Below are 27,396 nucleotides of genomic sequence, written 5' to 3'. Positions count from 1 at the left end.
GCTTTTACCTCATGGATAAGTGGTCTATTAAGCTGCCTCCGCAGTCTCCTTATCAACCGTCCTGTCAGCAAATATAGGGGCTGAGGTACTGGAAGTTCAAGTTTAAACATAGGAACTTGGGGGAGAAAACATGTCAGCCCATTCCAGTTACTCAAGATGATAAGCCCAGTCCATCAGGAGCTAGTTGGTAATCCAGTGCTTTCCAGGTTGTCTTTGATACTCGTAGTTCAAATTCTGTGACAGAGCTTAGGACTGGGATTTGTCCAGTATACCTTCCAGAGTATGGGGGCTCTGAGGACAGACCTGACTTCATGGATATGCTATGGTGAAGGAAGGGAAGTGCTCATTTTGGTAATAAAAGCAGGTGAATTTGAGTTTGGTTTGCCCTTTTAAGTTTTGGGTCTGTGTCCCTGGACAAGTGCCTTATCTCAGTGTCTCATCTCCCTTTTCTGTGACATAGACATAGTCACTTTATCTGCATTATTGTAGCTGTTCATTGAAGATGGTGCATAGGGCTTTGGCCATGGGAAAGGGTCATTCTATAGTTTTCCTCTATGGAAACTTTTTTGGAACTGTGCATTGGTTTAGAAATACAGTCTTGAAGGCAGAAAGGTTGAACCTCTTGCCACTGTGACCACCTCCTTTTCCTGTGTCACTCCCTACCCAGTCCATGGTGAGATAAATTCATGGTGCCCAGGTCAGCAGAACTGCTCACTGATAACAATCAGGGGTACTCCCTAAGGGAGCTGTGACATACCCTGCAAATGGGAGCATCACAAGTAAGTGGAGGGAAAGAGAGAGAGAGATGGAAGAGAAGGAAAAAGAGTTACCATACAACTTCCAAATTAACTGAGCCATCTGTTTTCCTAGAGTGGTCAGCTCTTCCTGACCCTGCAGACTCTGTGAAGCCACAGGCTGCCAAAGGAGCTGGTGTTGGCTTACCGGTGGTTAATTTTGGAGGCCCTAGAACCACATAACACCGTGGACTGGTTGGTCAGAGAAGGCGAGCCCTTAGGAGGCCCATAGAGGACATGTCACTTGTATAGCGGCTTCCAAGCCACATGGCCTTCCCTGACCACAGTCCTGAGGAAAGCCCACCAGGGAGGGCCTCCACCCAGAGTTCTGGACACCAAGCTCCTCTATAATAAGAGGGCTATTTATACAAGCCTCTGAAACTGGTGCTCAGATCACGTTACTCCTGCCTGGCTAAAGAATACTTGCTGGGGAGCTGCCTTGGCTATACAGGCCCTCTGACCTAAACAGTTCCTGGATTTGGCAAGGAAGCCTTGCATATGTCCTGCCATGGGGGTATTATGTTTAGAACCATCTGCTCTCTCTCTAGTTGAGTTCTCTCTATACTGCTAGTGTTTGTGTGCATGAGCATCTGTGTACATGTGCATTTGCAAGGTGGCGATATGTTTTAAAAGGGTAAAATAATGAGGGGTGTTGTTTTGCAGCATTTTTTTAAGGTGAATTCCTCTCACCTGTTAGGCATTTCATGTTAAACTGTGTATATTTTGAATCCTTAAATTTTTGTTAACTGGGTCCTGCCCAGCTGGTAGTTGTATTATTTACATTAAGGAACAATTTAAGTGGCATGATGAAGGTCATTTGATTGGCAAGACGTGCAGTTCGGGTTGAAGAACCAGGCCTGTCTGTCTTAACATTCCAAGTACACTCCAAGCTGTAGAACCTGCTCCTAAAAATTCCTGCTCTGTCACTGTGTAACTGTGCCTTCATTTCTTCTTCTGAGGTGGGATGACTCTTTAGTGTCTTATTGAAAGAGATGGCATGCCATTCAAGCATTAGAACCTGACAGGCACATAGTCAGAGTTCATAATTGTATATAATTATTAACAAAAAATAACTATAGTTGGATCTTTAAATCTGAATTCAACCAGCCTTAGATCAAAAGTGTTTGAAAAAAATCATGTCTTTACTGAACATGTTCTAACTTTCTTTATGCCCTAAACAACGTAATACCACAACTCTTTCTATAATATTTGCATTGTATGAGGTGTCCTGAGTCAGATACTTTTAAATGTACAGGAGGGATGCATGTAGGTTTTGTGCAAACACTACATACCTTTCCATAAGGACTTGAGCAGATTTTGATACCTTCAGGGTAACCTGGGACCAACCCATGTGATATTCATAGTAGATTGTATAGCCTGTATCATCATTATACTAAAATAATTTTATTATATATCATGAAATTATATATCATGAAGTGATACATAATAATGGCTAATGTAGTTATTATAGCATTCTCCAGTGACTAAAGCATATCACTTATTAAATGACTTAACTTTAAGTAACTTCAAAATTTTACCCTGACCTGCCATTGATGGCTTTTCGTTATTATACAATACCAACCAAAGCTCTAACCTGCTACCCAACTTGACTATTATTAATTGCAGTACTATCTTCGTTTGGAATCTGTCTATTAAGAGCCAATTTACTAAATAACTTAATAAATAGAACAGTTCTTCTTACCATTCATACCAGCAGAGGACTACTCTGTAGCTGGTTAAAAGACTTGTGAAGATCTGTAGTGTACATTAAAGAAAAAAGCCAAAGCCGGGCGCTGGTGGCTCACGCCTGTAATCCTAGCTACTCAGGAGGCTGAGATCTGAGGATCGCGGTTCAAAGCCAGCCCGGGCAGGAGAGACCGTGAGACTCTTATCTCCAATAAACCACCAGAAAACCGGAAGTGGTACTGTAGCTCAAGTGGTAGAGCGCTCGCCTTGAGCTGAAGAGCTGAGGGACAGCGCCCAGGCCCAGAGTTCAAGCCCCACGACCAACAAAAAAAAAAAAAAAAAGAAAAAAGCCAAGTGTAAAACAGTCTGTATAATACCCATGCATTTGTGTAAAACAGGGATGTTGCTTGTCTCATAGCTAGCAAGCAGCAGGAGCTTTTCTCTTGAAGGCATACAGGGGCCTGAAGTATAAGGAAGCTTTCATTCTATACTTTGTTTTCTTCTTGAAAGGGTATGAAATTTTTACAATGTGCCTGTATCAGCTATTCAATAAGTAAGTGCAGCAAGGAAAAAAAACCCCACTATCATCCACAATTATTCCTTAAAGGGGTTTTATAATGTTTGTTAAAGCTAAATTTGATTAAGATAATAAATGACAATATGCCATGAAATATTTTTTTTTTTTTAACATTTTACATCCTGCAAAATACCACACATCCTTTAAGGAAGCCAAGTACATGTTCATTTGGAGAGAAAGCTGAGAAGCCAGAAAGTCCCAGCTGACATTAAGAATTGAGTGGGAAGCATCCCACCCCCAGGTTCTGCCCTGAGGTCAGGAAGCCCATGCAGCCCATTGACCTTACATACACCTCCTCCAGCTCCGGGGTTGGGTCATGATTCATGGTCTGATGCTTTGGAGGCACTCTTGGTCCTGAATCATCAGGAAAAGGTTTATATAACCCAGACAGTACTGAAGGATTTTTTTTTTGCTGGGCCTTAGGTGAGAATGAACTTGGGAGGAGAAGGGGTAGTAAACTGTGGGGATATTTTAAGGGCAGCACACGAGAGGCAGAAGACCGTATAACCCTAGATAGTGAAAAGATTTCATCACACACTGTCCTTAATCCCTGAAATTTCTGTATTCATGGAGACTGCGCTAAACAGCCCCAGTGCTTTTTCCTTTAACACTCCAGCAGTGCTATTTTTGACTAGTCTCTATTTCGGTCTGGCAAGAAACTCTTCATGTCTCAGTGAGTTTGGCCTCCCTTGCCTTCTGAGGATCACATTCTCATTTCAACAGGGACAGAGAGAATAATGAGGAAGCCAGTAGTAGTGGAGTAAGCAACTTACATTGAACCCAGCAGTTCTTTTTAAAGTAGACGTGATCTAAAAGTAAGCTAGCTACACAGTTCCTCTCCTTTGGGCTCCAACTGTCCTCTTCATAAATCAGGCATCCCTGTTGAGATTAGAGCCAGCTATTTCTGACTCAGCCTGTTGCCTTGGGACTGCTCATCCAGACATATAATGCCTGTTAATCTTTAGCCCTGCTCCACTGTCCTTGCATGCTTCACTTCCAGCAGGTCTATCAAGAACTGAAATGTTATTGTGCCCCCTTTTCTTGTTCATTTATTTCTGTGAGATTGCATGGGATACTTTGTCACATATATAGTAGGACTGTCTATAAGACCTAGCACATCAGCCAGAGTTCCCCTACAGAGAAACCCTTACTGTTGGATTCAAGTTCAAAATCAAGTCAGAACAAAAACAGGTTGAAAAACAACTTCAGTGTCACCTACAGAATTCTGACCTGTCCCATGATGGTTGGCCTGTTAGCCTGTTGTTAATCTCTGGTTTGCAGCCGTCTTTCCTCTTGATTGTACCTACCGGTCATGTGTGCTAGGCTAGTTACTTAAATGTAGTTCCCGATACCTGACTTGAAGTTGTCATGTTGATGAAATTCCATAATGCTTATGGAATTTTTGCAGTATTAAAAAGAGAGGGTAGCGGTTCAGAACCTAGACTTTGGAGTTTGACTTCCTAGGCCACTGCCACTTACTGCTGATGGTCAAATTACTTAACACCTTGGTGTTTTAACTGCCTTACTGGTATCCTGGAATGTTCCCAGGATCTAGTTCTAGGTGCTTAAAGATGAGTTAATGCACTGAAAAGCTCTTAGAGCTGTGTCTGGCATATGGTAAACCTTCAATACGTTGTCTACTCTTATCATGATTACTCCCATTCTCCTGTTTCAGAATAAATCTTAGAAATGATCTTAGTTCTTATCAGACTGCCTTATTGCAGAAGACCTCTGCTCTGATTAAAAAAAAAAAAAAAACTACCTGAGAGTCCCTTGCAGTAATAAATACATTAGCACTCTGAATTTATTAGTTAAGATAAAGTTTTCAGCTTGCCTACAACAGGATGAGATAAAGGTGAAGCAGAAACAATCTGATTTAGGGGGCAGTCAGATAAGAGGCTGTTAAAGTAATTAATTGTCTATTTCAACACACAAACAAGGGCTCTTTAAGTGGAGAAAGGATTTGCCTCATGATTTGGATCTGCTTTCCCCCTCACAGATGCTTCACTCATGAAGCTGTTGAAATAGGCATCCTATGTACCACAGTTCATTAACTGCCAAGCTTCATCTTTGGCTGTCTTTGGCACTGAAGAAAGAAAATGGGCTAATTCAAAGCCTTTTCTCCCTTCTTTTCCTCCTATTCATTTCTGTAAAAAATGGCAGATAACCAATTTCTACTCAAGCCAGTGCAAGTTATATATGTGTCTGAATACTGGTATCATTTCAGCAACCTTGTCTCTGAACAGAAATTAGATGTTTTGTGTGAAGTATACCTCCCTTAAAATATTGAGAAGATGACACAGTTCTTTTCTCCTGACTTCAAGTCTCAAATACAGTTTCTTTCTAGCCGGTCACCTGGCAGAAAGCCTGAATACTGCATTAACTTTCTTAAGGCTTTTTGGGCTCACATTGCAAGTCGGACTTTGGGTTCTCTTTCCAAATTTGGAAATACATGTCCATGTAAGGAGGCCAGATTGCACAGCCTCCGGGAGCAGACCAGGCAAGCTGTGTTTTTGTTTGTGAGCTTTCCCCTTCTATTAAGAGATATTAACTGTGGCAATACAGATTTAGAATGTTCTAGAGGGAAGGGAGCTCAGAGAACAAATAAGATTTGTTCTAGTGCAAAAGCATGTATGTTTGTTTTCCTGGAAGACCATTCCTCAGAGTACAGAGAAGCTGGAACCCCAAAAGCATGAGGATCTGTTTACCTAGTTCCCTTGTTATTTCACCAAGGCGGCATATTGAAATAACTGGCCCCATGGATCATAGGCCCTCAGAACAAGAAGGGAAAAGAAGCCTGCGAGTGGTCTCCAGCTCTCATCATACACATTACCCCTTGGCAAGGACAAAACACTGGAACAACTGGGAGGAGACTGTTTCCCTCTCCACCAAAAAACAACAAAAAAACCCCTAACCTTTCCTGTCCATAAGAGCACTAGTAACAATGATCGATCATAGGGGCACCTTTGGTCATTTGTATCTTGGCAGGCTCTCCATATTCCTTGATCTCTGAACTTGATGAGAAGCTGGTGGAAGACAGAATAGTTTCCTCTTAGTATTTTTTTTTTCTTACTTTGGGTGTGATAAATATTACTGTTACCTCATATGACTTCTGTCTCTTTAAAAGCTCACTTTAAAATACTTTATCTTTTATCTCAGGGTAGACTATTGCTTAAGCAACAGTGTTTTTCATGTTTCTTCTGTGTGTGTGATTTCACACTGCTCTTCTAAATCCTCTAAGTGATCAATTTCTTCTTGTTACAGGTACCTCAGTAATAATGAACTGACAGCCCTCCCATTCCTGGGTGCTGCATCGAGGCACGTCATCTCTCTCTTTCTGTAAGTGTTTGCCATCTGGGGCTCCTGGGCAGTGCCAAAGGGGTTGTGGTATTATCTCGCTGACCTTTGGTGGTAGAGGAAATGTGTTTATATGCTTGCTAGTAAAGGAAGACTCTTTTAGCATGATCACAGCACATGCTTTGTTTGCTGTCTCCTGGAGTCTATGCGATTAAAAGTAGGAAGTTGCCTCTTCTAGTTTGAGGGAAAAGTTTCTGTTGTTATTTTGTTTTGTTTTTTACTACTTCTGGGAGAATCATAGAAGTAGATTTCTTATAATTAGTGGTTAAGCTGTAACTTGGGTGGATGAACTAGAATTAAGGGCAGCTGTATTAATGAAAGATGGCAAATAAATCTTTGTGTCAGAGAATTTGGTAATACGACTGTTTCCTTTTTATGACTATTTATAAAAAGAAAAAATACAGTGTACCAGACCTCTGAAATCAACATACAAGTGAAGAAGTAGTTGTCATGATCAAGTGTTGGAGGAAACAAAATATATTTTATATGACGGTTGGATAAAACACGGGAAATAAAAAAGGGCACATGGAAGGGGAAGCTTCGGCTTGTTAGCATCTGAGGTGTTTCTGGTCTTTCCTAGAGATTAGTAACTGGCCTCACTCGGTTTCTGTAGCTGTCAGGTGTAGGTGAGGGCTGGTTTGAAGATCACCCAAAGGTCATGAGTCCAAGGGTATGCTCTCAGATTTTACTAGCAGCTTCTGAAGCATAGCACCACCCCTCTTCACATTGAATTTCCTGCCTGCATCCAAGTTCTACTTGGTTTTACTTTATTTTTATTTTGCTGGTTTCAGAATTCATTTGCTAACCTGTATGTATCTTTTTTTTTTCTTACCACTAGTACTCAGCAAACTGAGCAGAGGGATTTGGCAGGAACGTACTGTTAATAAGATTTCTGGTGTAGCTTGCACATCTGGTTTTGGCTGGCCACAGGCCCTGTGTTTAGGGAGTGCTGTGTTCTTGTGTAATACTCCTGGTAGGGCTGCAGGAAAGCCTGAGGGTAGAATTGCCACTCTCTGTGTTCTGGACAGGTAACTTTTTTCCTCATTCACACAAGATGCTTCTGACCCACTTTACACATGGGGAAGAGGGAGACCAGGGCTAGAGAAACAGAGTGGACATGAAGTGTTTGTTATCATGTGTACACCTCAGAAATGTGTGATACATAATCATTGATTCTGGTGGGTGCCTAATTGTCACAGCTTCTTGGGCCTTGGTGAGCTGTGACCTTTAGAGCCATAGTCCACCCATGTTGCTGTAAAGTGCTGATATGAAAGCTGTGGCTCTTGATGAATAGGCAAAGCTCCTTTTTATTTTCCCTGCTCCTTGGCTTGTGTGCCTAGCATCTGTAAGGTGTTTAATTTCTGTCTAATTTCATTGTTAGCCTATGTGAGGCTAATTAGGGATGTGATAATCCTTTGTGTTCATAAAGCAGAACACTTGAAGATACTTGTAACTTCTGGTTGCTGGAAGCCCAGGTTATGAAGCAGCAATGTCCTGTCCACTCTGGGCATGTTTGAAATTCACAATCTCAGACCACGCCTATCAGAAGCTGCATCAAACAAGGTTCCCTGGCCATTTGCCCTCTTGTTAAAGTATAATAAGTGCTGGTTTTATTCCTGTTATTCTTCACTGGATGAGGCAGCAAGGACCACAGAGAGTATTTTTGTAATGCTGGAGAAGTTGTGGCTCCCTGAAGGTTTTTCTAAGCTGCAAAGTAGAGAGGAGGAATGAAGGGAGACACAAGTACACAGCTCCTCTGTCTACCCTTGCAGTCGGTGCAGAAGCATGGCAGGTGATTTTCTACCCTATACCAGAGGCCCACCCCCACCCCCCCCCCCCCCCGCCCCCAGCTCCCATCTCCCCCTGGGCCTGTGGCATTTTCAGTCTCACCTTGCTTTGCTGAATAAAAATACATTTCTGTTCCTTGGCCCCAGTGCCAAGAGCAGTGGGGCTGTTTGGCCTTGTTCCTGATATTCCATTAGACAGTGTTGAAATATGTAAAGCAGAAAAAAAAAGACTCCCTCCCTGATTTGATTCAGTTTGGAAAATGCAGGTTTGTGTTGGCAGCCACCTCTTTAGCCTAAAACTCATCTCCATTTGACTGGGCCAGGGTCTTTTGCATCATCTTTTTTTTTTTTTTTCTTGGTTGTGTTGGGGATTGAATCCAGGGTCTCATGCTTACTAGGCAAGTGCAGTAACATTAAGCTATATCTCAGCTTCTTCTGCCCCTTTTAAAAATCTTTCCTGAGGTCCCTGTCTTCCCTGTTCTTAGACTGATGCCAGAGTTTACTGCCTGCAGCTGGGCACTAGTGGCTCATCACTCTGATCCTAGGTACTCAGGAGACAGATCAGGAGGATGGTAAGTCAGGGTCATCCCAGGCAAAAAGTATCTGGGTACAGTTCAGCATGCCTGTTATCTCAACTGTGTGGGAGAAGCATAAGTAGGAGGAGCACAGCCCAGGCCAGCCTGGGCATAAAGTGAGACTATCTCAAAAATAACTAGGACAGCTGGGCACAAGCTACTCAGGAGGCTGCGATTTGAGTATCACAGTTCAAAGCCAGCTTGGGCAGGAAAGTCAGATTTTCATCTTCAGTTAATCACCAAAAAACTGGAAGTGGAGCTGTGGCTCAAGTGCTAGATCACTAGCCTGAGCACAGAAGCTCAGGAACAGTACCCAGGCCCTGAGGTCAAGCCAGGACCAGCACACAAAACAACAAAAACAAACAACAACAAAACAAGGACAGTTTCAGAAGATAGAGTACATGCCTAGCAAGTCCAAAACCCTCAGTTCAAACCAGTACTGCCAAAAAAAAAAAAGTTAGTGTGATGTGTGGGAAGTATGATTATAGATAATTTTGTAATCCTGTGTGCCTTTCTGTGGGTTACATAAAGGACGGGAGGAAATATAACAGAGCAGGGAGTAGATAAGCCAAAACATCTTTCCCAGTGTTCACCTATGTGCCCCTGTGGTGATTCTCCATTGCCCTGGCTTTGTAAAGTATGGGATATTTTCCTGCTATGTCTGTTGCCATTCAGAACTTGGGCACTTTCTGTAAATATTAGCAGGTACCTGATCTCTGCAGCTGTGGTCCAGAGTTTGTCCTAAGGCCATGTGGCAGCTCTAACACAGTGTCTGAAACTATGGTAACTAATAGTGAGATACTTAAGAGTCCTTAATCCCCAGTCTTTTTTTTTTGTCGGTCCTGGGGCTGGAATTCTGGGTCTGGATGCTGTCCCTCAGCTCAGCTCTTCAGCTCAAGGCTAGCACTCTACCACTTTAGCCACAATGTCACTTCGGTTTTCTGAGTGGTTTATTAGAGATAAGAGTCTCACAGACTTTCCTGCCCGGGCTGGTTTTGAACCGCAGTCCTCAGATCTCAGCTTCCTGAGTAGCTAGAATTACAGGTGTGAGCCACCAGCACCTGCCAAATCCCCAAATTCGTTTTCCCTTTTCTCAGTAGGTAGAGGATGAGAAAAATCATCAATATGTGCAGGAGGAGGACAGCAGATGTCTATTGGGGCCAGAGGAGCTGGAACAACTTTCTTGGGATAAATTTCTAGGCAGATACATCAGGGAAAAGTAGGGGCGGAGAGTGTTCAAACCCCTGGAATGTGGCTGTCAGCCCTTCATCTCCCTTCTTTACCAGTACCACACCTGTGAGGGGCTCATGGGAAGAGTTTTGCTCTTGAGCCTGGCTTTAATCTCAGGGCTTCACAAGGGAGTTCAGACCTTTGGGAACTGGAATCATGGAGCACAATTGCAGTTGGTTAATACTTTCTGATTAAAGGGATCTAATTCACTTATTTATCAAAGGACAGATTTATTGGTATTGCATGCTGAGGATCATGCTGCAGCCATTTGTCCTTCATATCAGAAAACATAAAGTGTGAGGGAAGCTTTTAACAGGATTGGGTTGAAGTGAGCCAACTAATTAAAAAAAATTTTTTTATTGTAAAAATACTGTACAGAGGGGTTACAGTTACATGAGTAAGGTAATGAGTACATTTCCTATGGAGCATTGTTACCTCCTCCTTTGTTTTTCCCCTACCATCCCTTCCCTCCCCACCTCCCCAACTCCAAGTTTGTAAAGTTCGTTTTCAACATAGTATCTTGTACATCTCATTGTTACAATGGGTCAACCTGTATCATTATTTAAGCATTTTGTTATTTCCCTTCCCCTCCCCAAATTAGAAAAATGTATATACAAGATGCAGGGTACTGGAATCAAATACAGTGAAAAAAACCAGGGTTATACCGTGGGGGAAGAATATACCAAAGAAACAAAAAAAAAAAAAAATCACATAGTATATTATAAATATGTTAAAAACAATAGCAAGAAAGAAAAATCCACTTGTGTCCCTATCTTGGGGTTCATTTCACTTAACATCGTCTTATATGGCCATGTATAAATAGCTTTCTGCTTGTCCTAGACATATACTAGTTATTGCAAATAAGGGAAACCTTGGGACCTGTTTCTTGGGCCTGGCTTACTTCACTTAATTTAATTTTTTTCCAAGTCTTTACATTTCCTAACAAATGTCATTCTTTCTGATGGAGGCATAGAATTCTGTTGTTAGATATACCACATTTTCTTGATCCATTCATCTACTGAGGGGCATCTGGGTTGATTCCATATCTTAGCTATGGTAAATAATGAGGCAGCTAATATAGAAATAGCAGAAAAATAAAACCCAGACTTTGTTAAACAGGAGCAGAATCTGCCAGTAGATAGACTTAAAAAAAAAGTCCAGGAAACTCAAGTTATGATCCCACAACAGCAGTAATTTTGTCTGGCAAATGAGTGCTATTTCTGTTGAAAAGAAATTTCCGCTTTTCCTGTGGTATTGCTGTGCTTTTGTGTCAGAGAAGATTGGCTGCAATGGTTGACTTTGGTTCAGTCCTAGAGTATGCTGTAGAGTTGGCTGTGGCTCTGTCTCCTGTAGACAGACCTTTAAGCGGCCTGCCCTGCTTTTCCAGGTGCTGGGATGTTGGACTTTCTCCTTTCACAGTGCTGTGTCCATCATTGGGTAGGATTTGTAAGCAGTTATTAAAGAGGTAGGGAGCTGTCATGAGCAGCCTGTCCTGACAGGAGACCTGTTGTTATCTCTACACCCTGGCCACTGGTGGTACACTAAAGTCTGCTTCTCAGAACAGGAGTCCATTTTAGCACCACTGATCTTCCTGCTGGTTGTGACCTGGTATCTGATAGAGCTTTGTCCTCTGAGTCTTGAATGGCACCTCTTGTGCCAGGTGGAAGTTAAAAGGAATACTGATGAGATAGGCAGATGATATCTAGTTCCTCCATTGTCCTAAGGAGACAGTCAAAACTCAAGAAAACACCCCCCCATCCCCATCTCTTTGCCCTTTCCTGGTGCCACAGGTGTGTGACTTGGTTATTCTTCCCATTTGTTCAAGTCCCGCTGTGGGGAGGCAGTGGTTCTGGTGGCCAGTGGGGAAAAGCAGAGGGATCCCAAGCTGGTTCATAATCCAGTGGTGGGTTCTATCTAAAGGGCCAAGTCCGCCCTTACTAACTGAAGAGAAGGTGGGTAAACCGACAGTTGTCATACAAAGGGTGAGCACTGACTGAGGGACCTTTTTTATATTGCTGCTGGGGTATGTGACAAGGAAGGTTTCCAGATAAAGTGACATTTTAGTGGAAGCGCCTTGTTCTGGGAACTTTGTTTCTCCCCTTCCAAGTGGGCATAATTTATAGGCATCAGGAGGAACAGGAGCACCCTAAATGTTCAGCCACCATGTTGAGAAATTGGAGTCTTCCGAGGAGCACTGAAAATACACCATCAAATTTGCGTTTCCCTCCTTTTTTCTTTGTCAACAGGCAGGCTGTTAGGAAAGCCAGCAAACTTCTGTTGGAAGACAGGACAGGAACCGTGGTTCTTAGGACTGCAGGCTGCTCCTATGCTGGATACCACCAATGAGCCTCAAATTAAACACCCAATTTACAAAGAAAGCAGCTCTCACTCCCAGAAACTTCCCAGGGATCTGTAGTGCAGACGTCCTTTTGCCCCCAGTGGAAGGGAGCCTTTCTCTGAGGCTGGGAAAGGAGCCACTACGGCCTCCTCAAGAGCCTGCCAAATTACACACAGTCATGACTTGTCATTTCCCTCCCCCTTCACCAGAAGTGGGGGTGGTAAGCCAGCCAGATGAGAGGTACATCTGCAAGTTATTTGCTGAGAAAGTAGAGGGAACACCAGCTGCAAGGCTGGGGGAGTCGAGGAAGAGGAGAGCCCGTGGAAAATGCACTTGGTCATGGAGGTCCCTGCCTTTTATGGGAACTCAGTAGCTTAATTTCTGTTGTTAGAATTAGCTTTGTTGGGTCTTTAGCTCATCCTCCCCCTCCCCCCATCTTTCCTGATGACCATGTAAGCTTTAAATATAGTGCGAGATCCACTGGGAATCTGGGCTGCTCTGGATAGAGAAGCGAGGATGGACTTGGAGGGAAGTAGGGCTCCTAGCAGTGGGTGCTGAAAACTCTCCAGGGCTCTGAAATGGAGCCGGCAAGAGAGGCTGCTCTCTCTGTTGCACAATCTCCCGTGTGAAAGGGGCTGGCTTCTGATCTCAACAGTCTCATTCCAACTGGGACCATTTCCTTCTCCTCCTCCTCCCCCTCCTCACTTCCTGCAGGTGGTTTCTGTAATCCAGTTACCACTGGGGAAGCCTTATGTGCATATGCACCTAATCCGAAAATGGCTGGCTTGACTTTGACCTGTGTGGTGACCTTGCAAAGAAGGCAGAGCCTATTGTGTCTGCTCACACCTGGGAACCATTTTCAGCTTTTACAGCCCAAGTGGAAGAAATGTGTTTGCATTTATGTTGGGCCTTTCTTTCATAAGGCCTGTCATTGTTGGGTAATATATATGGAATACTAGATTCACCCTGTGTGTGTAAAGGCTAGGGTTTGTTAAGATGGGATAATTAATTTAGTATATTGAGCCATGGATGACTTTTTTTTTAAAATGCTGGTCCTGAGGCTTGAACTCAGGGCCTATGTGTTGTTTGTGAGCTTTTTTTTTTTCAAGTCTAGTGCTCTACTACTTGAGTCACAGTTTCACTTCCAGCTTTTTTGCTGGTTAATTGGAGACAAGAATGTCATAGACTTTCCTGCCTGGACTGGCTTCTAAACTTGATCCTCAGATCTCACCCTCTTGAGCATCTAGGACTACAGGTGTTAGCCACTGGTGTCTGACAGAAATGACCATTTTTGTAGTGCAAAATTTTGCAGTCTCAGATAGGTCAGGATTTGAGATGTAAACGTAACAGTAGCAGATGTTCATTGACATTGGCAGGCATTGCTCTGTATACCTTCTCAGGCCTCTCTTACTATATCAGCTGTGCAGTGCTGGAGATCCTTCGGCTCAGAGAAGGACAGTAACTTCCCTGTGATCACAGAGTCCCGATTTCAAGGTTTGTTGTAACAGTGATGTGTTCTGGAAGTCTGGGTGGGTCTTGCTGGGTGTACTGCTGAAATACCAAATTGTAGTAGGACACTTTGAGCATGTGACTTTGGAGTGTAGCATGATTAAGGCACATGCCCAGGAAAGGCAGCAAGCATCTCCTAAAGTGTCCTCACTGTTCAAGCCTCCTTTTGGTCTCTGGTAAGCTCAAGTCGGGCAGGGCTTGCTTGATAGGATTCTGATGCATTGCAGCAGGATGTGCTTTTTGGATGTATTGACCAGTGCTCTCCCTGCCCCTGCCCACACACAGGTTAGTTGTTACTAGTGGTTATGACCAGCCATCTATTAGGAGCACAGTGAAGAAAAGCAATCTCATCACCCTTCAGGCCTCAGCAGAGCCTGGACTCGTTTGATTGTGCCAGCAGCTTCACACGGTGGCGATTTGCCCTCGACATCACTTGAGGGCGGATTCCTATGCAGTTTCCTCACTTCCTGGATGCCTTTCAACCCCAAACAGCTGAGGCAGAGGTGCCAATTTGTGGTTTTCTCTTCCCAACTTCTCCAAGTGGGAGATGAAAGTTACATGCTGTGTAGGCTGTGGTGCTCCGGGGTTGGCCACTTTAGCATCATCTGTTTCTTCCCCGCTGTGTTGATACAGAGTCTTTGGGGGGCTAAGAAACACTTCATCATTGAGAGAGCTCCTGGGAAGTTAATCTGTAGATACCAGGGCTTCTTCCCACATGGCTTTAGGATACAGGTAGGTAAATTGGATCTCTTCGCCTTTTACTGACTCCTGTATCCTGTAGCTTTGCAGAGGGGATCATTGTGGCACAGTGGTGAAGAGAGGGCTTGTTGTCAAAGTACTCAGGACTGGATTCCAGCCTCTATTGCTGTTGCTGAACTACCTGGGTAGGTTCCCTTGGGCCTCTGTCCTTGTATAATGATATTGGAGATGATGTGGTTGTTAGGATTAACTAAACAATATGTGTGAGCTGGCAGCTATGCCCTGAGTACCTCAGGGTTGGGATGCAGTGTGTCCTACCTTTGCTGGTATGCTATGAAGGGTTTTGGTGTTCTCTAACCTGAACCTAGAGGTCTGCTTGGTGTCTGTCCACGTGTCTAACAATTGATCTTATTTGCAGAGTCCCTGTGGCCTACTCCCTTGTAAACCTTGGAGTGTGTAGAAAGTCCCTGAGTATTCCTTTTTTTTTTTTTTTTTTTTACAGGAGCTGTTGAGTAGGGCAGCAGCAGGACGGATTTCCTTGTCTTTTCTCACTGGCTAGTGCAGTCTCTGGTAGGCTCAGAAAAAGTAGCTCAGTGTGTAAGCAGTGCAGCGTGGGCTGCACTGTAGCCCAGGATCTGAGAACTTGAACTACATGATCAGGCCATGGCGGGGGCCAAGGAAATTGAGTCTGCTTTGGGAGTTTGGGATAGTGAGGAACAGTATTGGGTTCAGACATTGGAGTTTTAATAAGCCACCAGCTGGTACTGCAGGTGGAAGGCTTTGTTCTTCTTCTCCCCTTCCCTCTCACACCTATCATTTAAGTACCCATGCTTCCTGTGAACTCTCTTGTTTTTTTCTTTTCTTTTTTTCTCACCAGGCAGAGAGAAATACTAAAGCTGGCCTTCAATTTAGCCCTTAGGATCTTAGGGTTAACTAGTAGAGTTTCTAGTTACTTCTTTTTATTGATTTCATGTGAAAATTGTGTGGCTTCCCACTTAAAATGCTGGAAAATTGTTTTTGCGGTGTCGGGGAGGGTATTTGGTCTGATTAGACCAGACCCCCCTCCTTTGTTGATTATGGAATTGGCTTGTGGATTTGCCCCTAATCTGAGTCTTTTCTATCTCCTAAAAGGTGGACCACCCACCTCAGATGTAATTAGCAGCTCCTTTATGATGGTGAAAAAACACATTATATAAAAGCCAAGCAGTAGGTAAAACATGCATTTGAAGATCTCTAAACACTTCATTTTTTTTTTTTTTTTTTGGGTCCGGTCGTGGGGTCTGAACTCTGGGCCTGGGCACTGTCCCTCAGCTCTTCAGCTCAAGGCTAGCACTCTACCACTTGAGCCACAGCGCCACTTCCGGCTTTTTAAAAAATTTTTTTGCTTATGTGGTGCTGAGGAATCGAACCCAGGGCCTCAGGCATGCAAGGCAAGCGCTCTACCACTGAGCCACCTTCCCAGCCCAAACACTTAATTTTATTCCAAAAGGAATAAAAGTTCTTTTCAAGAATGTTTGGAAGTACATGGTGTAGGAAATAAAACAATCCACCCCACCCCAGCTGTCTTATAATAAATACAGCAGTATTGCAGTACGGAGGCTACAGTGGAGCCTTGTGTGATAGGATTCCGTAGGGTTTGTATTTGGAGCTAGATACTTAGCAGAGTCACAAAGAGTAACTAGAATTTTGAAAACGATAGGAAAAAACACTTCTTGGACTTTTCAGAACGTGACTTTTACTTCAAGTAAGAATTATATATTCTTTTAAAGTAGAGAAACAGTGGTGATCAGCATGCTTAGTGAAGTTTTTCTCTTTGAGGTTGCCATTTGCTTCATGTGAGTCAGAATGAGGGGCTGCTGGGTACTCCACAGCCTTGTTAAACCCTTTCACACTGACTTTTGTTGTAGACCTAGCTGGCTGACGTTTTCAAGGGATTCAGTACCTTGTCTGAGGAAATGCATGCAGAGTGTAGGTGGTATGGTGTGCATTGTGGACATCAGTCCAGCACTCCAGAGAGGACAGAGCTCATCTTGATCCCACTTCAGTGGCCTGGGTAGCCCCCCTGGGAGGAGAATGCCCAAAGACTCAAGGAATTGGCAAGTTGATGAAGCCCAGAGTACTTCTGCCAGGACTACTCATTGGTGGACATTCCAGTAGAGAATCCACATTCTCTGAGCCACGTGGGTCCCTCCTAGAGGCTCTCATGCTTACCCTCTCTGGAGGGGCTGGCTGAGCTGTGTGTTCTGTGTTGTGAACTCTTCTTGAAGTGATGCTCGAAGTTAGTGTCCTAGCCACTCTTCTAGTCTAGTGTCTCAGAAGAGGGCTCCCAGGGAGGGCCTTGGCCCCCAAGTGTCCAGACCTGACCGCTCTCTTCCTCCTTGTACTCTTTTTCCTCAACACTACCCAAGGGCTCTGTCTGATTCTGTTCTCTGCACTGTATACTATTCACCCAGTGAAGGGCCAGTTTTGTAGCTCTCCTGCTGTATTTGATGAAGTGAACAAACAGTCCTTCCATGCCTCCCCTTTACTATGGAATAAAGTCCCATTTTTTCAGTTGGCTCTGGTTTCATTTCTTCCTTGTCTCACCACTTCCTGTCTGGAACTTTCATTACTGTCTTGAACTTTCATTGGGCAGAGTGAAAGCCCACGCTGAAAGGAAGATCGTCACTGCACTTCCAGGCATCCAGCCTACCCCCAGGACACTCTTCTGTAGATTAGGGTGAAATGGGGCAGGCCCAATGATTAAAAAAAAAAAATCACAGTAAGGATTGTTTGGGCTTAGAGATGCTTTGAGGGCTAGGAGAATGTTTGTAGTTAAAATGTTGAAAAAACCTAGTTAAGGTAGGTACCTTTCTTTGCTACCAAACTTGCCAGATCCTTTAATGCCTCAGAAGTTCATTTTGAGTCTGTAATTGAGTGGCACAGCAGCTGTTCCTGAGATTGTTTCACCACAACTCCATTAAGTACTCATTGTCTTTAGGCTTGCCAGGAAGGAGTGCTGCTTCCCCAGAGGCTGTTCCCCAGTGCCACAATTTCCTACCCTACCACTGTTGACTGCCCATAGGGCCTCAGTGAGACCCTTCAGCAGGCAGGTTCATTGCAGGCTGCCACCAGACTCCTTGGGCTCTGCATTATGTGCTTTTAGCTGCCGTAAGACTTCTAGTGAGGAGGTAAAGTGTGGTGTTTCTCATAAATAATGAGCCACCTGGAACACTTTCTATGCGATGTTAACAGTTGGTTCCTGAGAAAGGGGTCTCATGGTCTTATTAAGTTTAGCAAATGCAGAATCCAGCAGAATGAAAAGCATCTTTGTTGGAGTGCTCATTAGCACCTTTCCTTTGCCAACCTGCCATGAAAGTCTGCAAGAGGTGTGGAGAGTGTATGTACCTGCTCTCAACCTTGATTAGGCCCAGAGCTCTTTTCATGGAACACCTCCCAGGCTAGTATTATAGAGAGGTGTGTGTGTGTGTGTGTGTGTGTGTGTGTGTGTGTGTGTGTGTGTGTGTGTGTGTGTGTGTGTGTGTGTGTGTGTGTGTGTGTGTGTGTGTGTGTGTGTGTGTGTGTGTGTGTGTGTGTGTGTGTGTGTGTGTGTGTATTATAGAGAGGTGTGTGTGTGTGTGTGTAGTTTTTTTCTAGATACTAATTTTTTGTTGCATGTGTGTTTGAAAATGTTTTCTCCCAATCTGCTTTTTTTGTCAGAGCAAAATAATTTAAATTTGGGGATAATGTTCAATGTGCTAATTTTTAATTTTATGGATTTTGTTTTCAGGATCAAATCTATGAGCTCTGCCTCTCTGTAGAGTTGAAAGAGTTTCTCCTCTTAGAAGTTATGGTGCTGTGTATCTTTTGCATTTAAGGCTGTGATGACACGTTTTAAAGAGCAAGCGTTGGCTCACATAGGAACACAGATCAGGCTGGATAAGGGAATGTGTAGGTTGGAGGTATGGAGCTGGCTGTGGTGCCACTTTGATGTGGTGGTGGGTTTATCATCTGTGGGGTGGATAAGGAGGACTACATTAAAGGGTGAGCTCCGTAATCCCCTCGTACACATCCTAAACTCTCCAAGTGGAGTCAGATCATATGCTGAGAAATTTGGGAAACTGTGTGGTAAGAGATACGCTAAATCATATGATCGGGAGATCAAAAGTCCTTCAGATGGGGCAGGAAACAGGCCTGGTTTTCTTTTTAAAGGCACATCAGTGGTATCATTCCCCAGAGGGGGAAGGACTTTGTCTTGGAGGCTGCAGCCAAGTGCTGAGACAGCTTCCTTCTCAGCCTGGAACTGCACAACTGTCGAAGCTGGCATATGGATCTTGGGGAATGTGCCAGTGGCAGACAGATGCAAGCAGCTTTTCTGTGGCCCCCAAGGGAATTTCAGGGACACCTCAGTATCCCCAGTCTCCATGATCTGTTTTCTTAACTACAACTTTCAATACAGCTACTTGTACTTGCCACACAGGCAAGCACACCTGGAGTCAGACACCTAGGCTCACCTCCTGTTCAGTTGGGGATTCCAGGGTCTCTAAGTTTGAATTAGGAGGTACTTTGGGGTGGCGGCCAGCTGAGGGCATAGTGTGCTCCATGGGGAACATGGTTCTGCCTGAGGAAATGGGAGCCACTTTCCTCACCTGCTGAGGAATGAACCCTTCTCCCTTCAGTTGGAGTGGACACGGTCTACCCAGGCGCCACAGCAGTGGTTTCCACACTGGATGAGGGCCCGAGAGGACTGTGTCAGGTTCACAGCAGGATTTGCCCCTCAGCATCTGCACAGGAGGGGCGGGGCTGGGGTGGGGGGAGCTTGCCTCTGTTCTAATCACACGTTTCCACGAATGGAGGGAGGGGTGGTTCTCCCTGGTGGAGGCCTCGAATAGAAAGGTAAGGTGAGAGGTTCAAAGTTCAGTCCTGAGAAGCCTTCCTTCCCAGTGGTTCTGCCTGCCTCATGATGAGGCGGTTCTAGTGGTCATGCCAGGTGTGGCTGCATGGTGTGGGCTCCCTTCCCAGCCATGCTGTTGCCTGCTGTGTAGCCCCCAGCAGTGAGCTAGCCCCTCCCCACCTGCAGAACTGGAAGCAAAGCCTGGCTGTGGAAGGCGGTAAGCCTGTGGGAGGGCCACTGCCCCACCTGATACTCTTCCTGCTGAGGAGGAAGGTGCAGGGTGCCCTTTGGGACCGAGGGGCCAGCAGAAGCTGCCGGGGTTCTGCTGCCCTGTGCAGAGACTTTGGCTTTGGAATCATTTCCGGGCAGCTGCAGGCGCCCCAGGGCTCCATCCCAGGCTCCAGTACAAAGGCCCTTTGAAGTTGTCACCACTAGGAGCATATTCATGTGCCATAAGATTGTTAGGGTGTCTAGGGTACCGAGGAGACTGTGAACCCCAGAATCACCTCTGTGCAGGATCCTCATTGGCACTAAGGGGATGGCACTGCAGAGACTGGCCCTGCTACTCTTCACCCTGTGGCCCAGGCATTCCGCTTAAGGATTGTGACCACAGCTCAGTGTCAGAATTCACATTAACTTTTCTGTGAATAAAAGTTTATTTCCCTAATTGACAAACACATTCTAATCCTGTGCAGAGTAGAAGAGGGGATGATTCCATTGTGGCCCACATACTCTTGTCTTAGAGCCACATGTAGTATTTCCTATGTTTTTTCACCTAGCTCTTTGAAACCACTGCCATGCACATTGTTAACTGTGTATCCAGCTTTTTGGTTTAGCATGGTGGTGTGGACATTTGCCTGGGTATGCTCGATGCCTGAAGGGGAAACGGAAGGGTGGTCCTTGAAAGAGGCTATGTTCTGTTTGGGAATGTGGAATGAGGTCACCCTGTTGTGTTTCATCTGCAATTCTGTTTATTCACATCCTGATTGGTAAAAATCACCAGAAATACCATAAGAGCTAGTGACAGAGCCCATTGGTCTCTGACCTCTCTGGCCCTCCCTCCCCCCTCCCCCAATGATGAGCAGTGTTTTTGGACCTTGGCGGGAGGAGGTCCCTGCTGGTGAAGTGTCTTCGCTCCAACACTGCACACACTAGGGGTGGGATCCTCCTCACCTTTGCCTGGAAAGAACCTTCTCTACATTGCAGAAGGCCAGTCAGAATTACTACCCTATGAAGTCCTCTCCTGCTTGTTATTGGTCCCTTTCATCTCCCACCTTGTCTCCGTTTCTTGGCTAGACAGTAGCACAGCTCCTGGAGTATGAGTCATTCTGTGCTCTTCTCTTGTTTTGCGTTGGAGTCTTCTTCTTCCCTAGAAAGAGAGATGAAGAAGCCCAGGTTCAGGACCTGGACAGTTGTAAGCAGAGTGACCTTAGACTTATTCTCAGTGAGAAGTCAGGCGAGGTCAGGCCAGACACCCCTGGCTCCCTGGATGTGCCAGGTTTGGTGGCTCATCATGCTACAGTTTGGTAGTCTGGTGCTCTGCCCACATGCTGGCAGCACTTGGGCCAGCACTTGTGAGGACTGAGGTCTCATGAAGGGTGTCCATGTAGTGGAGACAATACCTGCAGTGTGTGGGGTAGCCAGTTATCAGGGAAAGGCAAACCGAGAGGAAAAGGAAAGGAGTTGTGATACTGACTCAGTTAAGAGAAATCATTAAGTGGCCATGTTGGCTCTAGCCATGAAAAAGAAACACTTCCTTTCCCCCAAGACCTAGGCACTGTCCCTGGGCTTTTTTTTGGTTGGTCGTGGAGCTTGAACTCTGGGCCTGGGCACTGTCCCTCAGCTCTTCAGCTCAAGGTGAGCACTCTACCATTTGAGCCACAGCACCACTTCCAATTTTCTGAGTGGTTAACTGGAGATAAGAGTCTTTTAGACTTTCCTGTCTGGGCTGGCTTTGAACTGCAATCCTCAGATTTCTGCCTCCTGAGTAGCTAGGATTACAGGCATGAGCCACCAACGCCTGACTGTCCCTGAACTTTTGTGCTCAAGGTTAGCACTATGCCATTTAAACCAGGGATCCACTTCCAGCTTTTTGGTGGTTAAGTGGAGAGAAGGTTTCAGGGACTTTTCTGTCCAGGCTGGCTTAAAACCTTCATTGTCAGATCTTGGCCTCCTGAGTAGCTAGGATTATAGGCATGAGCCACCACCAGTTCCTGGCTGAGAAATATGCTTGACTTTTCTCATCCAGAGCTGTCCATGATGTGGATGGGAATGCTGGTGTCAGTGACTCGTCCCTGCCTTCCTGTTTACTTTCTCAACTTGATACTGCTTTCCCCTTTCTAAATGCCAGGACAAATTCCCCTCCTTGCCAGTATGGAGGGGACTCCTCAAGTCCTTAGAGGCTCCTGCCAGTGTGGAGGTACCTCAGCCTCTCTCCTCAGGAGTACTGACTAGACGTGGCTTGCAGAGTAATTCAGGTCAGCAATGTATGCCTGGAACTCCTGGGCAGGAGTGGAAAGAAGCTGCACAAGTGGAGCTCAGGGGGGTCCAGCCATTCTGACTGCCAGTTCTAGAGGGCCAAAAGGGAAACTGCCAGCCTAACAAAGTAGAGCCTAGGGCTTGCCAACCCAGGCTAGTTGATGGATGTCAGTGTTTGGGCAAATGCATAAATGAAGTTACTGACACTTTTATTTTAAACAGGTCTGCTGGCATCCCTACCTAAAACAGAGAGCTAACTCTATGTTATACCTTTTTTTTTTTTTTGTTGGTCTTGGAGCTTGAACTCTGGGCCTTGAGCTCTTCAGCTCAAAGCAAGTGCTCTACACTGGAGCCACACCACTACTACCAGTTTTCTAGTGGCTAATTGGAGATAAGAGTCTCACAGTCTTTCCTGCCTGGGCTGGCTTTGAACCGTGATCCTCAGATCTCAGCCTCCTGAGCAGTTAGGATTATAGGCTTGAACCACTGGTGCTTAGCTGCCTCTTACTTTTTTTGTAAAAAGTTTTAGTCGGCTGGTTGGTCTTGTCTTAGTTTTAATCTGTGTAATTTTCAGGAGATTGAACCAGAGTTGTAATTCATTAGTTTACTAAACAAATACTGGTTGTGCAACTTTTGTATCCTAAGCATTTTTTTTCCTGGGTGCTAAGGATATAGCAATAAATAAGATAGTTTATAACTCTGAGGCTAAGGTAGCTTTCATTGTCCTACTCTTGTGACCTCAAGACTACCATTTTAGGGTTAAAAAACCACTTCCAGAGCCATTCAGGTTTATAGAAAAAAAATGGAGTGGAAAGTACAGAGCATTTCCATATTCCCTTTTAGACTCTTTCCCCCCAGTGTTTTCTGTCTTCTCTATTATTAACTTCTTGGTTTGGTTGACACATTGGATACATTTGCTGAACCAATATTGACAACGTTGTTCCCTTAGTCTACTTGAGAGTTTACTTCTGGTGGTGTATTTTCTATGAGTTTGACAAATATATTGTGACATGTACCCTACATTACAGTATAGCGGAAAATTTTACTGCTCTAAAACTTCGGCCTTCTACCCACTCATCCTTGAGCGCTGGCCACCACTGATCTTTCTTACTGTTGGCAGAATTCTGTCTACGTAGTTTGCTGTATTCGGAATCATACAGTAGGTGCTATTCTTTTCACATGGACTTCTTCTATTGAATAATGTGCATTTCCTCAGGAGCTTTGTTATTACTGTTGTTACTTGTGCATCTTAAAAATGAAATACAGAAACATCCTGTAAATTAGGATTGGCTCTTGATCTGTAGTAATTCATGGGTAAGGGTCACTGTGGACTTCTCATGGATCAGTGGTGGTTGTCTTTTGATTGTCCCTAGGGTTTTTCATTTCAAATCTGGGGCTTTTAGCTCAATAGGCACAAGCTGATGGGTGCAGGGCTCTCGGGACCAGACACTCCCCTGGGGTGGGACATCAGGTCTTTGCAAATAGTTAATGGAAACTGTCAGTTGAAGACCCCAAGGAGATGGTGACCCTAAAGGAAGTGAGAGGTCTGGGAAGTTGATTGACATAGCCCAGTCCTGCCTCCGAAGGGGTTGACCTTGCCTGGAGGAGGCTGTTTATCCGGCCACTGGACTGACTGCTCTTGTTTTTTATCCGATCTCCACCTGAATAAACAGATCCGGAACGTCATCTGCAGCCAGGCTGAGAATCTGCCAAAATTCCCCAGGGAACTAGTGATTCACCAGCAGCAGGGGAAAGAGGGAGTGAGCAAGAGAGAGACCTGCTTATTCTGACTCTCATTTCCTGTCCCACAAATAATCCAGACTGGGCCATTTCTTATGAGACACTGGTTTCTTCGAGTAGATCTTAAATTCATGCAATAGAGCAAGATGCTTTGTTTTTCGTGTGTAAGGCAATGGATGGTAAAGCAGGCTAGTGAAATGTTAATGCTTGGGACTCATCCTGAGAAGAGAGCCTTTCCTCAATCTGGGTTTGGAAAGCAATTCTGTACTCATTGGTCTTAACGTTTTTGCTAGCTTGGGTCTTACAAATATTGTTGATTCTCCTTACATCCTCCCTAACAAAAAAATAATTCTTTTTGACACTTGAATAAGTTACCCATGTTCTGGGCCCAGGATGTAGTCTTAGTGCTTTCTAGTGGGGTACAGGCAGGACCCAGGTGAGTGCAGTGGCATCTGAGGAATGTGGTTGAATGAAGCACACATGCACGCGCGCGCGCGCGCACACACACACACACACACACACACACACACACATTTTTTTCTTTCCACATTTAGATCAACCCCAGGCACTTGGGTCTTTTTGTTTTTTTGTGCCAATGCTGGGGTTCAAACTCAGGGTCTGGGCACTATCCCCGAACTTTTTTGCTCAAGACTAGCACTCTACCACTTGAGCCACAGCACCACTTCAGCTATTTGGTAGTTACTTGGAGATAAGAATGTCACAGACTTTCCTTTCCTGTGCTGGCTTTAAGCAGCATTCCTCAGATCTCAGCCTCCTGAGTAGCTAGAATTACAGGTATGGCTGTCTAGTGCTCTGTGGCATTTTGGTTTCAAAGAACATGCCCAGTGTTTTATTGGGCTGACTTGGGCCTGACATGGTCAATGACCTTGGATAACAATACCCTGCACAGATCTTGTGTGACTGTAAGAAGCACATACAGATGAGCACAACAGAATACTAGCAGATGACACCCAGCTTCAGTTTAGAGCTAGAGATTTTGCTGTAACCCAAGCTGGAAATAGTTCAGTGTTCACCAACAATGGAATGAAGAAGTAAATTTTTCAAAAGAAATGTTATATTTTTTTTCCAAAAGAAATGTTATAATAAAAAGAACAACCTGGAGTGTAGATCTCAAACATGTTGAATGAAAATAGCCAGATACAGGAGGGTATGTACAGAACAATTTCATGTATATAAAGCACACTCAAAAAGTTACATTAATCATAGATAGCAGAAGTTCTCTAGTTTCCACTTTGGGGAATAATAAGAATCAGGAGAATGGCAGGAGGGAGATTTCTGGAGTGCTGATACTGATCTCTGTCTTGAACTGAGCAGTGTTTTTGTGGATTACCTTGAACTCTGCACATTCAATTTATGCATCTCTCAGGATGGCTTTCACAATTGGCATGAAGCAACTGGCAATACTTGGCTGGAGCCTCTCTGGTGGCATCAGTGTTGTTTGACAAAGGTATTTTCATCTTCAGTGTGTTTTTAGAAGGTCAATATCTTCAGTTGTTTGCAGTCTGATCGTAGACCTCAATGGTAAGCATCAGCGCTGTTCTGCCTCGTGTTAAGTTTTACTCTCTGTCAGTGATAATATGACACTTGTTTCACTTTGTGGGAGTTATGTATAGATTATGTTAAGCTGAGCCGTAGCCTCACATGGCAGATACAGATGGGTGTAAGCATTCATTCTGCCCAGACATTGTAGTGCTTGCTATCGGTGCCAGTTGGCCCTGTGCTAAGGTGAAGAATCTTCAGGAGGTTCTCAGAGTAGGACTAAGATGGACAAAGTGCCATGGGTGCTCAGAGCTGCCAGGGTGTTTCCAACTTTTTCCCATTCCAGACCTACATTGCATGAAACCATTTCTAGTAGAGGTCCGGGTAAAACAAAGAGCTCTAGTTTGGATGTTGTTGACTTTTTAAGTAATTTAAAGTAAAGTTGTGTAAGATTTGCTCTTTCTGAATGGAGTCTAATACTCAAGGAATGGACAGTAACCATGATAGTTTGGAAGAAGTGAAGGTCATCTCTGCTTAGATGTTAGGACTGGTGAATTGGCCCTATGTTTGAAGTAAGTATATACATTGTAAAGATGTCCTGTATTCTCTAAGGTAACCTTGTTTCCTGTCTTTTCTGCTGGCTCTGGTAAAGAACCTGGATCGTCTTTTCAGGAACATAATGATGTAGACCTGGGTTCCATTTCACTTCTGAAGAGGTGGAAAAGACATCAAGAAAGATTGATTAGTGATGTCTGACATGGACACTGTAGGGAGATACAGATGGTTTTCTCTCTACAGCAGAGGGGGATTTGGCTCATTCTGTAGGTGGTTAAACCAAATAAAGAGTTGTTTATGTACAGGCCCAAATTGCTAGCATTAGAGCAAGAGTTAGAATCTGGCTCCTCACAAACCAAACCTAAAATGGTTGTCATGTCATTATCAGGGACAGCAAGTTATAGTTAGTGGACCAGTTGTCTTAAAAAATAAGCATATTTTTAAAAGTCAAGTTTTAGAAGAACATAGCCGCACTGGTTGTTGTCCGTGTCTGCTTGGACACTAAAACATGGAGCTGAGTAGTTACAACAGAGACTGTGCACCAGCTGGCCTGTTACAGAGGAAGTTTTCTGATCCCTGTTGTAGACAATAGGTGCATAATTGTGGAGCCAGAAATGATCCACCTGACCTGCCTGGTTTGATCTCATTACCCTTTCTTCCTGTCTGTTTCCTGTGCCATGCGATCTTTGCCACCACCAACTGGAATACCTTGTAAAGTTAGGCTTTCACAGAACCAGAGTGGCCGATCAGTTTTGGTAGAAAGTTTCAAGGGTTGGTTTCAAATGCCTCTGTCTGTTTTACTGTCTAATTTAACATCGGCTCTGAGAATGTAACCAAATGAGGACAGCTTATCTGGCCTGCTGTCTGCCTTTGAAGGCTGGTTTTATTTTTGAAGTCTTTAACAGGTGTTGGTTTAATAGACTTCTGCTGTATTAAGCTCTCCTCTCCCTAGAGGGCAACCGATGGGTAAACTGACACTGGCTGGAAATGAAGGCCATGTGACCTGCTTCCCCAGTCCTGTCCCTGTAACTGCAGAAACATTGATTTTAGGGGAGCTCCTTTGATGTAGCTAATAGGACGAGTTCCCAACACAGCACTCCTCCCATCGCACTGCCCTCACCTTTTCTTATACTTAAGTGTGTCCCTTTGCAGGCCTGCCCTGTGCTGGCGGGGAATGCAGGGGTTTATACAGCCTGTGAAGACATGACCTCATGGGAGCTGCTGGCCTTCCCGTGTGCTGAGCATCCACAAGAAATCTAGTTCCACTCTGTTGTGCTTGCTGAGACTGGGGCCAGGGCTGCTCATCCAGGACTCCCGGCAGGCTGGTACACAATCTGGGCCACCTGGTTGAATTCATTTACACAGACCAGGGTGAAGTGACAGAAAAATAGCCAGTTTTTTTTGTTTTTGTTTTTGGGTCCGGTCGTAGGGCCTGAACTCTGGGCCTGGGCACTGTCCCTCAGCTCTTCAGCTCAAGGCTAGCGCTCTACCACTTGAGCCACAGCGCTACTTCCATGTTTTTTCTTTTTGCTTATGTGGTGCTGAGGAATCGAACCCAGGGCCTCAGGCATGCAAGGCAAGCACTCTACCCCTGAGCCACCTTCCCAGCCCAGAAATAGCCAGTTTTAGCATTCATCTTTAGTCAAGCTTTGCTGAAGGCTTATGGTTGTAACTGGGTTAGTGCCCAGAAAACTCTGC

General features: G+C 44.6%; 1 protein-coding gene across 2 annotated transcripts in view; it reads left to right on the top strand.

The window, feature by feature from the left end:
- Positions 1 to 27,396, top strand: part of Lrig1 (leucine rich repeats and immunoglobulin like domains 1) — a 106,680-nt gene that overhangs the window by 43,958 nt on the left and 35,326 nt on the right. The window contains exon 3 of one of the 2 annotated variants that reach the window (XM_042679772.1): positions 6,322 to 6,396. In XM_042679772.1, coding sequence (XP_042535706.1) covers positions 6,322 to 6,396 — 75 coding nt within the window. Of the gene's footprint in view, positions 1 to 6,321; positions 6,397 to 7,424; positions 7,443 to 27,396 lie in introns of those variants that run through there. The other variant, XM_042679773.1, reaches the window with a different exon arrangement.

Source organism: Dipodomys spectabilis, unplaced genomic scaffold, assembly GCF_019054845.1.
Source record: "Dipodomys spectabilis isolate Male_0828 unplaced genomic scaffold, ASM1905484v1 ptg000054l, whole genome shotgun sequence".
Classification (NCBI taxonomy): domain Eukaryota; kingdom Metazoa; phylum Chordata; class Mammalia; order Rodentia; family Heteromyidae; genus Dipodomys; species Dipodomys spectabilis.
The sequence above is the reverse complement of the archived record's forward strand: the minus strand, read 5'-3'. Positions and strand labels throughout refer to the sequence as shown.